The sequence below is a fragment of the Trematomus bernacchii genome, unplaced genomic scaffold, assembly GCF_902827165.1.
Source record: "Trematomus bernacchii unplaced genomic scaffold, fTreBer1.1, whole genome shotgun sequence".
Lineage (NCBI taxonomy): Eukaryota > Metazoa > Chordata > Actinopteri > Perciformes > Nototheniidae > Trematomus > Trematomus bernacchii.
Genome location: NW_022987720.1, coordinates 15,251,814 through 15,265,770, shown reverse-complemented (window position 1 = coordinate 15,265,770; position 13,957 = coordinate 15,251,814). Strand labels below are relative to the sequence as shown.

The following is a 13,957-nucleotide window of genomic DNA, read 5'->3' as shown; positions in this document are numbered from 1 at the left end:
AGATATATCATTATATTATCATTACTAATGCATTTATGTTAAAGCATGATTTTACTGTTGTAGTTAGACCCTTTCATGCATGAATTATGAAAGCCTCACAGGATTTTTTTACCAAGTGTTTTTATTGCCTTTGGGGCATGAAAAACAAGATTTTAACTTTAAGTTTTTTCAAATTTAGAAAAAAAATGTTTTATATGTCCACTCGCATATGGGTTAAAAGTCTAAACTTAAAACTTGTACATTTGGAAAAAATGATAAATAAAGATGTGCAAACTTAAAATTACATTATAATAACTTAAGTATATATATTTAAGGCCCAAAAAGATATTGCAAATGAAGTATTTTCAAGAAGAACAGTAGCAGTAACAGTATGAATTTTAGTTGAAATATAGCCAGTGATGCATGACGTCCACTTTAGTGGACAGGCGAATAATCATGATTTCCTGCAAACATATAATCAATACTTTGACTATTTATGAATTATATGATTCCTTAGTTGTTACTTGATGTCACCAAATGTTTTATACCTGCAGGGAGCGCTTTCCATGAAAGGATTGGCAGGATATCGGCAGGTGACTTGGTCCATCTGGCTTTCTGTCGTTCATCTTGGTTTAGAGACATTTATCATGCACTTGCACTGACTTTCCACTGAGTAGCAGTGTATGGGATGATGCAATAGGGTCCTATGTAGTGGCTGATGGTGCAACTATGCCATCAAAACCCATGCATATACAAGAAAACACCTTTTGAAAAGCTGTCCACTGTAGTAGCCTCTATGCGTGAAAGGGTTAAGTAATTTCTAACAGTTTGTTATAGGACTGCAACTAATGGACATTTTTATCACAGGTTTATCTCTTTTTATTTCTTTGTTTGGTTTCTAAAAAAATCTGAAAAGTGAGAATTTATATCCTAATTACTCAGAACCCAAAGGGACACATTCAGAATTTCAGCAAATCTTCACATGGGGAAGCAGGAACCATGAATGGTTAAGCCAAAATCGGAACTTATAAAGCGTCTAAAAGTAGAAATAAACGGACAGGAATTTAACAATTCAAGAGCTGGACATTGTCATATTCTCGCATCAAGAGATTCAGTCCTTATTGTCCTTGGAATTCAAGGATTTATCTTTACATTAATTAAAACACAAACATCACGGAGTTAAATCAACACCAGCATTTATTTTTTTTCTCCAAAAGCATGTAAAAAAGAAAAAGAAAGAAAATGCACAAAATGATTGTGTATATAGGCGTAGAAAGGGGGGCGCTTACATTTTAAAATGTTACACTTTCATAACAAACTAAGTAACAGAGAGAAGGGAGAAGAGAGGAGAACGACTGAAAACACAGTCCAAGCGTCCTTTTGCTGTAAGGCCACCTCAATCCACAAGTCAAGTCTGTAACACAGAATACATTTTCAAAGATGCATACATTTAAAATGTCTCGTTGACAACAGCATTGAAACGTAAGTCCTCAACAACATAAGCACACAAATGAAATGACTCACAGGTTTAACATTTATGACGTTAGTCTGCAATCATTCACCTGAGCCTCTTGGCACCAGCGTTAAGAGTCTGCTCTGTTACACTGAGAAGTTGCAATTCACAGATTCTGCAGTTGTACCTTGGCGAACTGCTTACAGAGAATGACAAAGACAGCATTTCTAGATACATTACTCTTGATTTTAAAGCATTCTCAGGGTTTCAGATGACAATTTTATATTCGTCAAATACAGAACTTTGTACATTTATGTGGATAAGAAGAGGTTAGATGGGGGAAATGGCTGCTGGTTGAGTGACGTAATCTTATGTTTAAGAGTGGGCCTCTAAACTAAACTGGTCTGTTGCTGAAAAGGCATTAGGACATTTGTTCGTCAAGGTGTGTGCTCATTTGAAAAAGTAATAAGGTCAGCAATTTATTCCTAAGGCTTCTCTTTAAAAGAAAGAAAGAAAGAAAGTAGCAGATATATCCATCCATGTTTCAGTTAAGTTTCAATTCTGCACAGCATGCTGAAATTCACAGTAAACCTTCAGTCACAAAAACTACATTTTGTGTCAATCAAGTGTAAGACAAGTCTCAGTGGTATTCGGACATTTTCCTTTTATGAGATATTTGAATGGCTATTGACTCATTCTTTGTATAGAATGAAATATAAAGAGTAAATCGTGTGTAATGTGGATAAATTCTCTTTTTGGAATAAAATAAAAATAAATAAAAATGTCTGGAGTGCAGCTGCACTGGAGACCGAGGCAACGTTTTCAAAAACTTTGAATAAAAGGCTAAGTTGAATTGAGGGGCAAGTCATTTTTCTTTCTTTCTCACTAGACACTACTGTCACACTCTCCCCAGCAGGGGGTGCTCCGCAATGGGTTTTGCATGCAGCATGCAGGAGCACAGTGGGGACTAATACTGTGACAAACCCTACCTCAGCCACCTTCTTTAAATTCATTACTAAGAAATAGGTCCAGGCGCTAAGATGTATTTAGCTAATAAGACAGGAGATTAGAACAGGAAGGCATTTATTTAAAAAGTTAACCTGTCCACACTTACTGGGGGTAACAAAACGATGGATGTTCAAGACACTGACTAAATTGGATCCCTCTATGACCACCATAAAATAACTGTCCAGCTATATGAGCACTCTCAAATACAACACAGGGAGAAATCACAACAAGACAACAACTGACTGTGATGAAATGATGAGGGAATACAATGTTGTGGTTTCCTGCAAGGCTTAAGCTCTGTCCTTCAACAACCTGGTTTGTGACAAATGTAATAATCAATTCAACCAAATGTTTACAGCTCCTCTCAAGATGTTTCACCTGCCGGAGTGAGGGATATTTACGGACGAGGCCTCAGTTTCCCTGTGATTATCTTGTCCGGTGATCATGTGTGGTCATATGTGCAAGACGAGAGTACAGTAGGGTGGGGAATGTTCACTAAATCACAAACTACAGCTCTACGTACAGATAGTATACAAAACACAAACTGAGAATTCCATTAAATTTCCACCATCAATAAAAGCTCAGAGAGGATTATCTTATGCCACGACATAAATCAAATCCAAACTCAGGAGCTTCTCAAAAACCTTAAAAAGTGATTAGCTATGCATCAATGAAACAAATAAAATCATTCACGACACAAAAGATCAATACAGTCATAAGATAAGGCTATTAAGACCCAGTCATCCCAACATGCAAGGATAAGACTAACAGTGGTCAATAAAATAAGAACAAACCACGGGATGAAGCGAACAATGATGGAACTAAAACGAGGTGAGTTGTTGCTGATGTGCGAGGTTATTTTACAGTACTCTGTACCCTGTTTGTTCCTCAAATATGTGAAACCTAGCAAACTGACAGCAAAGTCACAATATCGAGGAGTATTATTATGATTTGTGTATTTTAAATAAGTGAAACTATGTGTGTTTTTTTAATCCTTGGGTGAAAATTGACCTGAGTGTATACTCTACTGCAAAACAGGGATGCTCTTTAGCGCCTCTGAAATGTTTGCCTGAGCATACAGTTTACTTATTAAAAAGGAAATAAAACGGTGCAAATTCTTCAAAAGAATACGAAAAGAAAAGTGATTAATTTGATTATACTCCCCATTTCGGGGAAGGCTTTTGGTCACAATCAACTACCAACTCCAAACGGGAAATTGGGGAATAAAAAAGGAAAATATAGATATCAATTAAATTGAACCCAAAAAATGATCCCCAAAATTACATTTTAAAATAGTATGGATAATGACTGGCCAGTCATTTCCTGTTTGTGCCTGTATCTGTTTTGATGGTATTTAAAAAGCGAGTAAGCGTGTGGGTGATTTAACAGTGCCCCAGCATATGAGGCATGTGTTCATCGTGATGTATTGGAGGTGTTAGGAGGAGGAAAAGAAGAGGCATGGATGGAGTGAGGCAGGTATCATTATGCCGTCTTTGTTAGATTATCTCCCTCCTTGGCGGTCCAGAGCTCTTTGTGCTGTTTGCGTCCGAAGCCCTCGTCGTAGTTGCCTTTGCTTTTGAACAGCTGCTGAAAGTGGGGTTTACAGTAAAATTCACCCTGAAGAGCTGCAAAGGTTCCAAGACTGCAGGGAGAGAAGGAATACAACAGTTATATAAAAACCAGAAGGTGAGAGGAGAAGAAGAAAGTAATGTAAACAAACAATTTCATAGACCACATATGCAAATTATAGGAAAGTAGGAAATAATAGGAACAATGATGCCTTCATACTTGACATTCATAAAATACACTGATCTTACACTGTACAACCACGACCACCCGGGGAAATTACTACGTTTTAAAGGAGTCCAAAAATAGTAATGACATTTACCTAAGTTTGGCGTTGCAGTGCTTGCAGCAGAAGCATGTTGAATGGAAGACCAGGTTGTTGGCAACCAATCTCTCCATCGGGTAGACGGTCTTCTCGCATGATGAACACACTTCCTTTTGGGTCTTAAAGCTGAAGGACTGAGCACATAAACATACAGAGTTACGACCAGACACACAAACAGGCAGTGTTCTCGGCCTCCATGCTCAGCGAGATGAAAGCTGGCATTTACAATAGACACAAACCCCAGGAAAGAGTTCCTTTACTCTGTTTTGAGATCAAAAGGCTGATGAATGTGTAGTGGGGCAAGAGTGACACTCAGAGAAAAAGATCAGAGCATACACATGAGGAATGAGATAGAAGAGACAGGCGATGCTTATATTTACCTTGGATCGCTGGACAGGTTTCTCTTCAGTGGTATTCCTGGTGTCCTGGATGAACAAACAGAAAAACAAACCGGTAAACAAATGTATTCAAATGTGTGAAATGATGCCTGTTATGTTCTTCGGGGATATTCAATGAATAATTTCTGCAGCATTGTGTCTTAAAACCTGTAAACAAATGATCCTTTTTAAACACATCGAATGAAGTTTGGTAAAATAAGGTATTTGGTTAACAAAAGCTTAAGATATTTTCACACTCTCTTGTAAACTTTCCAACTTAGATCAATGTATCATGCTAGGAGGAAAGGCTTTTGTAGAAGAGGTAAGTGCACAAATCAAATTACACATTGGAAGCTTAAGTGGTGGTGATGTTGCAGTCATGCCTCCATGGTGTACTTTGTTTATAGCCAAATATTAGCTTTTTGAATATTGGCCATAACATTTATGCTTTAAGAGCCTGTTTTCTACATTAATCCAAAATTGTTTTTTTCTAAAGGAAACCTGGGTGATACAATCTTCTGAGTCTGCTTCCAAAAAAATATGTAGTTAAGTTAACAACCAACAGAAGAACGTCACAAGAGCCGAAGAATATCCTTTTCACTGTCCTCTTATTACCTTCATTCCTGTGTTGGTATTGTCAATTAAATCTCTCACCCCCCGCCTCTTTCTATTTGCTCCATCTGTCACTTTGCACCCCTGGGAGAGGATCAGGTGCCTTCTGTCTGGGCATGTGAGCTGCGCTGTGGGACACTCTGCATGGGGCTGCCCTCAACATAGCAGAACAGCTAAGAACCAGTCTTCTAAGTTAAGACAATTCACAGGGCAACATCACATGAAGTCACTTAGAAATGGCCAGAGATTTCACAGTGACACATTCACCTAGTCTGCCAGTCTTTATCATCGTAACTTTGCAATCGGCAAACATAAGAAAGCATGTATTTCACTTGTAGGTTTACTCTTTAATTCTCTGGCTGCCATATAACATAGGTCACCACATTTTCCCGCACATTGTTGGTGTCTGGTAATTACAGTTTGGTTTCTGATGACAGGAGGAATTGAAAGACTTCCCCTTGAGGCGCTGGAAATGTTAAGAAGGTTAAAAAAAAAAAAAAAAGCCTGCACTATCACGAGCTTCCCTGCAGCAGCAAGAACAGCCACATCTTCCAGCTGGGCTAACAGGTAGTTCAAGCAGATCATAAACAGCCAGAGACATTCAGGCATGTACATGGTAACTGCCATAGAAAAGCCAGTGTGCGGGGAAGAAGGGCAGCCTCTGTTCAGGCAGGGGAAAAGTCCACTGCAGACTTTGCTAAAACCCTGTTATGTAAGGCAGTTTGGCTGGAGCAGGAGGAAGTGGTGGAGGTGGTGTGAGGGGGGGGGGAGTGAGGCGGTTCAAGGGCTGCTGACAGAGCTGCAGAGAGAAGGAGATCTTTAGCTCCATCACTCTTTGATTGTGAAAGGTCTTGCTTTGTGATGAATTAACAAATTGTCCGCCCCCAGTGATGATATGAGCGTGTTTATGACCATTTTAGTGTTCAATGAAGAAACCCAGGGGTAAACACTCACATTCAAAGTTGATTTAAATGTTATATTATTATATCTCTAGTTGACAGTTAATCCCACATACATACAGATAGAAGAGTCGGTTTTAATGAGTACAGCAAGATAAACATCTTAACAATCAAGATACTTCTTCTTAATGAGAAAATCCCCCCTAACATTTAACTGTTTGTATGTTTAAGGCTGAATCTAACACTTAACAAAAAAAACACACACTGCCTTCCAAATATGGGCACACCATTATTTCAGCTTGGTGTTTGGTCAACCTCTCTTTGAAAGACGTCACTGCCATGATCAGCACAAAATGTTCAATGAGTATTTAGTACACGATCCATGCTGACAGAGCGGTCCTGCTCACTGATGTGGAACATCTCTCGCAGCCCAATATAACCAGAGATTGGTTGGCAGATGTTTGTTGTCTCATATTGAATACTATCGGACCCTTTTACCTTAATGCACCACTTAACAACTGAGCAGCGAGGATGTTGTCGGCACTTATGAGAACCGGATGACATGTTTATGAAACGATTGTCTCATTAAGTGAGGCCATGCAGCTTCCTGTAGATGCAATCATATCCCAACTGACTTCTCTTCATCCCAGATTCCTCCTGAGCTCAGTGAATATGTTGCTGCTAAGCTAGCAGACAGGTCACACTTTGCTGGTTATCTAGAAGAGTGCATGCTCTACCACTTCCTGTTGCTGCCACTGAGCTGACGTGACTTTGATCTTCTCAACATAATTTAAACTCTTATGAAACTTGGAATGTGTAAAGTTCTCACAGTCTGTTCGTAGTGGAGGTTAACATCAGTGAGAGTCTGTAAAAGGAAGGAAATTAGGTCGATAAGGGCTATATTTGTACATGTGAAATCATGTAATTAATGCGGCCAAAACATTTAAAAACAGACCTGATTGAAGGCTCAAAACTGCCAATGCTTTTTGCCATCAACTCAGCAAGATTTGTTACCATGTTAGGAGGTAGGCATGCATTCCGCACATAAACACACAAGCATCCTGGAAGAATTCAGATGAGGTTGTGCCATCTTGTCTTCTTTTACCATATATGTGCATGAGTCTCAATTGCCGCTAAACAGCTCAAATGTGGCAGGAAGTTGTTATGACACATCTTGCATAGTCCCCACAGGGACAGAGCAGAGTCAGAGCTGACTTTCAACTCAAAGCAAACAACCACTTATTCTGTATGAATGCTTTAGTTGCAGAGTGAATAAACATTGATTTATGATCTCTTTATGATCAACTCACAAATGAGCTCAAGACTCCTCCTCACTAATAAAAGAGACAAAGGATACCCAAATACACCAGTGAGTGGGAAGAGGGGGCCTTCATTAACACAGAACAAGGTGTTCAATGTAAACAGAAATAAAGGAGGTTTGTCGTGTAGTTCATTAGCACTGCTTGCTATGCTAAACACAGTTTTAACTGTGAAGCAATTTGACATACCACTGTGCTAGAAGCTAGAGCCAGCTGGAGAGCGGTGTCTCTTACCAAACAAAGACCACTTTCACACAAGTGCTGAAATCTACTTGCAACAGAGGTTCAACTCTTACCTCACAGCATCAATTTGAAATGGCACCTGCACAAGTCGGTTCATATTGCAACCACCCAGACTTGTTTGGTAGAATAGGGCCAAGTTTCCTTTGTTTATTTAAAAGGTTTTTAAAGATACTTTGACATTTGGAGATACATGTCTTTTCACGATCTTCCTGAGCTTTTGGGGAAATGATCAATAGCACTCTTTTGTCTGTAATGTAAATATAAAGCCACAAAACCAACAGGCACTTATCTTAGCGACTGAAAAGGAGAAAGCACAGCAATTCCTTGAAGGATAAGTAGGGAACATATCCTCACTGTAAAACCATAACTCGCTGTTGCATTTCCCTTCTAGTTTGCATGCCATGTTGAATAAACTAGCTGCTGGCCTTCAGCTTCATATTTATTCTACAGACACAAGAATGGTATCAATCTTCTCATCTACCTCTCAGCAAAAAGCTAATATGTGTATTTCTGAGGATGTCCTTTAACAGATCCTCTTTAGCTCTAAACGAGCTGTCTGGGTTTACTCTTTTGTGTTGAGGGATCCTCAGTTACTGTCACAAATCTCACTTCCTTTCTCCCTAAGGCCACAGACCACCCACCATGTGACGGGAGATAAATGTCATTATTCTTTTAAAATCTGTAAAAGATGTAATAGGCAGAGCATTTTTAGGAGTAGTTTACACAACAACTTTGGAATAACATGTGCAAGTCCTTCATTGTTATGCAAGCAAATCAAGTGCCAAAACTACGAACCAGACCCCTCTTGTCTAAATCTCAGAGTTTACAAAGGCTATCTGCTGACGCACATCACAGCCATACTATGAGGGTGAAAGGTCAACATGTTCATAAATAGTTCAAAAGGGAAGCAGTAACTCCTCTGTTCCTTGTGCTGATGGACACTACACAATTAGACAACCACCCCCCATCTTCACACTTGATCATCACTCAGGACACACAGTGAGCACGATTCACTGCAACAGGCCCCTAGAAGGAAAGGCAGGCGCTATGTTAACAACGGTCTTATGTCCTCACTCCAAAACAAGGCTCCCACTCTCTCTCATTCCTTATTTTTAGAAATGAATTCATTTATTTATTTGTTCGGTTAGGTTAGGGTTTTCTTTTAACATTTTAAGAATGTTAAAAACAGCATAACAAATTTGGAGAACCTCATACTTCAAAAAACACAACGAAACAGGGGGCAGCATCAAAACCTATTCTATCCAAAAACCAAAAACACACATTTTACCACGGTCTGTGACTGTGTGATCAATTAGTTAGCTTGTTTTATGTGTAACTTTTGTGCTTCTCCCAACTGGGACGTGCCAACCACCATCAATTGTAGTAATACACTGACTATGACCAAGTACCTCAAACAACTTCACTTCTAATAATACAAACCATCCCTTTAAATGTGTTTTTGTTTTTGCAGAAAAGCAGCCTGCTGTGCATTGCACTTTCTGGACCCGCACGTCATGGCACCATCCATCTAACAACTAAACAGCTGCTACAGTTAAGATATATAGGCTCCCCTTGACAGCAATTTTCCATCAATAACACCGAACATGAAGAGACAAAGCAAGTCAAGTCAAAGAGGGGCCTGGGGAGAAAATAAAACTCAGGATTGTTATGTGGTTAATTACAAAACCTTTATGTGTTGGAGAAGTGAGTATTGCTTGAGGTTTTGAAACTTGACAGGCTCTGTTGATGAGAGTAGGATGAAATTATCTTTGAGTGCAGATGGAGGATTGCCACACTAGTTCGCAGTAATCATATTTTGGAGCATGTCGGGGAATTTTGTCCGTCAGTACTTCGCTTCCGTTTTTTTAGCTTCCTGCATGCAACAAGAAAGTGACAGGGCACTTTTTTTTGCTTGAGGTCACAGTGTCTCAAATGTCTGCATGTCTTCTTAGTCTGCTGATGCCAAACACTTGTTTTTGCTGAAGTATGACAAGAGCCCAAAAGTGCTCAATTGTAAAAACCTTGTCAAAAACTGTGACTATTAAAAATGTTCATTATAGATTACCATTTTTTTTTTCTGATCATTTTGTCAATTGAATGTCAGAAAATAGTGAAAAATGTCCCGTTAACAGAGTTTTTGCTTGAGAAAGTACTTCATAGAGTATTTAAATCAACCTAATCGATGCAGGTCTAGACTACTTTTATAAGATCATAAGAAAGGCGTGAACCTTTTGTTGATATAAAAGGCAAACTTGAGCAAATACAAAACACTTAAGATTATAACATATTCAACCCATTGCTGAGAAGCTGCTGCCCTTTCAGAAAGCGAAGATTATACAGATTTCTTTAACGTTTAATTAGTCAGCAACTTTTGCTCACCGGAAAATAAGTTCTGCACCACTATGAGTTTTGCTGACAGACTTTTGCTCAGCGAGTCCTTTTCATTTCTTTGAAGAAGCTGCCTGAGGGCACAATCAAGAACAACTACTAAGTTCTCTGATCATTTGTGTCAAAGATCATTCTAATTGCATGCTAAAATATCTCGTAAATTCAGATACAACTAATAAAGTCAGAGAGCAAAATACAACATGTGTTTGTAAAGAAACACTGCTTAACATTTATCGATTTCGCTCCTAAACCACACCTGCAATGACCATAATAACAAATGGTTGGTGTTGGTATTGTGTAACAGCTGGTCTGTCTATGTTTTCATCTTAAAATTGTAAAGAACAAAACCAGTGACAGCCTGTAAAAGAATGTGCTGAGGAGCCTGTGGTGACTTGACAGAGTAAGAGGCTGCTGGCTTTTGCAACTGGCTGAAGCTAGAGAAGAAACAGCCTCAAGTGCTTCTTCTGATCAGATGTTATCACACACTGAAGGAGAGGGGGAACAATTTACAACCCAATTCTTGGGACTAGAACTCTGAATAACATGCCCTATCGTGTCTTTAAAAGAAACTCGCATGCAAAAACTCTCTGTAATGAGAGATATGTTCATTAAACGCTTCTTTACGGCCCACAGATGTTGCTGACTCGGACAATGAAAGATGTAGGAACGAGGGAATTCAGACATTTTTCGCCAATAAGGTTGTCTTTGTAGTTATTTCCCAGATATATGTGGATCATTTAAGTTACAGAGTGTAGATTTCCAAAGCTTTGTAGAATTCAAAATGTGACTCTAGGACATCGTCTTTTGATGGACGATACTCTACTGGCTGAGTCTTTCTAAACAGTCCGCCCTAAGGTGCTTTCAAACCAGATAGCCTGCATTAGATCAGTGGTGACAGCCACAGAGAGGCAAAGCAATGGGAATGCATGGTTGTTGTTTAGACAATTTATACTGAAAATATTCACGCAAATACAGGGGGGAGTGATGGGCTTGGACATCTGTATTAATGCTAATGTTCTGAACCTTTATCAGAGATGTGATTTTCAGTAGACTGCAGTGAACCATGTCAGAACATGTTTATATATCAAACAAATGACAGTGAGGGTAATGTTTTAAGTATTTACCATTGCCCTTAGGAACCAAATAATGCAAATTAGCAATTGGACGATTTGTCTAAAGACTAGAACCTCAATGTGGTGTTCATGTGCAGCTGACATGAACAATGCAGCCAAAACTAGTGCTTCCAAAAAATATGAACCACTGAATAACACACAGAAACATAGATTTTCTGCAGGCATGAAGTAGGCCTAGTGTTCCTTTGTTCACACAACCACCCTGACTATACAATAAAACTATTAATCTGAACATTTTGGCCTGCAGCTCTATCGCTAGACCTGCTGGCGACCCATTTTTTGGGCACATCTGACAGCAGGAAAACATCCCCCCTCCCCTTATATGGTCCTTTTGACGAGCCCAACAAATCAGGTTTTTGTGTCGTTAATGGTCATTTTTGTAATAATAGCATATGGTCAAACTAAATAAATGCTATTTGTCCTAACCACAGCTTTGTACAACGTGCTTTGCCTAGATCTGCATTGTTTGTTAATCATCTTGGACAAAAACTCCAATTACAGCAACAGCATCCACCAAAATAGTGACGTAAATCAACCAGCAGAGCAGGGTGTCAATCTGTGCTGTCAACTCAGATTGAAATTACACTCAGGCAGCCCACTGGCAGTGGCAGGAAATGAAAAAGACCATTTACTTAAGCCTTGCCGCCATATGCCAGAGCTAAAATGAGAGACTGCTGTAAATGTGGTGCGCTGGATGGATACAATGTGGTTCAACCAGACCACAGAGCAGTTTGTAAACTAGTCGACAACACAAGCACAGGCAAGAGATTTGTAAAAAACACATGTTTTGCTTCCAACTGGTGATAGTTTTGAAACCATTGCTGATTTACATAGATGTTTAATCCAATTGTCCATTTGATATTACTTAGATGACAATCTGTAGCTGCAGAAGAGTATTTCACACTGAATTCGGTCTCCCAATTGTGATCTGTTATTTGGAGTATTTTATCCTAGTTTTAAACCCAGATGTGTGCATATAGCTAGAGTATACTGTGGCATGTGAAGACCACACTTAGGTTCCTCATCAGTCTGTGTTGGTACAGAAGGGAGTGGCTGAGAGAGATTATCAGAAACCTGGATACTGTCATCATTTTAATTTTGATGTAAATAACCAGATTTTCAGATTAGATATTATCTGTAAATTAAGATCAAAAGTAGGAAAAGATTAATAACCAAGATAACAAGCTTAAGGTTTCAAGTATATCATACGGTAGTGCTGGCTACATTTAAAATAGCCATACAATTGATTTAGCCTTAATTTGTGTGCATAATTTGTTTGGGGTCTATTGGGTTAAATTCCTAGTACAGACCTCTGTGTGTGTACATATACTTGCTTTACTAAAGACATTTATGTAACACTGTGTGATCGGAGCCTACATTTTCAACAACAAAAAAACCCAGCAGCTTAGGTTGCTGCTTGAACAAAACAACAACATACAATGACGGCACATGATATTAAAACCACAAAATCAATTTACGAATCGGCTGATTGGGGAGTAGCCTACAATTAAAATTAATTATCTGTTACAAATATAACTCATTAGCAGGGGTGATTTGTGGTTGATGTTTTATTCACTGGGTTGAAAAACCACCTTTGGTATTAATTAGCCAGCAAGCTATAGCTAACTAATTCACGTTAACACAAGCAGAGCACACTGCTAGCATTTTGAGGAACACGACGGCGGGGGGCTCAATTCTGCTTAATTTCAACATAAAAGGCTCTTTACGATAGCTTTTACCTACATACACACTGCATTAACATCCATCATTTGCACCACCGCATGTATAAGAAAACAGCTCCCCGTTAGCTAACCCCCTCGGACCGACATCATCAGCTCACCTCATCTCACACAAAAAACAGAAGCAGAGAGGAGAGCAGGGAGGAGGGAGGGGAGGCTGCAGACACACGGTGAAACACACTCACCATCTGCGCTTCTTGTCTGCCACACACTAGCTCAAAACGTCTGTTCACTCAGTTGCTGGAGGTGGATATTTGCTCTCTCATTCAGCAGGTTTTTGCGAGGCTTTTGTTGCAGACGCTGCTGGCCCAGATGCCGGTTAGTTTCTAGCCTCTGCTTCGCTTCACGTCTCGATTTTCAACAGAGCGTTTTTTTTTTCTTCTTCTTCAGCAGGATGTCGCACGCGATTGGTTCTCGTCTGCTCGTGATGCATTCACTGACTGTCGGACAAATCCCAGCTGAGAATCGAACAAGGATGGCACTGTTAAGTGTATTATCCCTCCCCACTAGAACTAGTGATGGAAGAAGTACTCTTTTGATTATTCTATTCTATTCAATTCTATCATATTTTGATAGGGTAAATCATTTTGATCACGATAAGGCAATTCCTTGACTGAAACCATCTTGGCCGCTCCCCTTTAAAAAAAAAAGCAACACAAAAAACAAGTGAGACTCATAGACAATACATTTAAGACAGGGTGAAAATAAAATAAGATAATATAGAATAAAAAGTATATCAATGTTATGGAGTAAATCATGATACAGGACCATGTGCATGCATACTATGAAATTGACAATGTCCTTGTATGGATTTTTTCTGTTATGTATTTCTTTGAAAATATACAATACTATCTAAATAATACAAATGTATGTAATGGAGTCAACTCTACATTTGTTTTGATTTTTGAAACAGTGC

The 13,957-nt window shown here is 39.1% G+C and overlaps 1 protein-coding gene across 1 annotated transcript; it reads right to left on the bottom strand.

The window, feature by feature from the left end:
* Positions 1 to 1,158: 1,158 nt before the first annotated feature.
* Positions 1,159 to 13,437, bottom strand: limd2 (LIM domain containing 2). The gene is made up of 4 exons (XM_034143195.1): positions 13,227 to 13,437; positions 4,712 to 4,756; positions 4,329 to 4,465; positions 1,159 to 4,082 (listed from the first exon to the last, which is right to left on the bottom strand). Exons 1-4 carry the CDS (start codon positions 13,227 to 13,229, stop codon positions 3,923 to 3,925), a joined length of 345 nt encoding a protein of 114 aa, XP_033999086.1. The 5' UTR covers positions 13,230 to 13,437; the 3' UTR covers positions 1,159 to 3,922.
* Between the last annotated feature and the right edge of the window lie 520 nt (positions 13,438 to 13,957).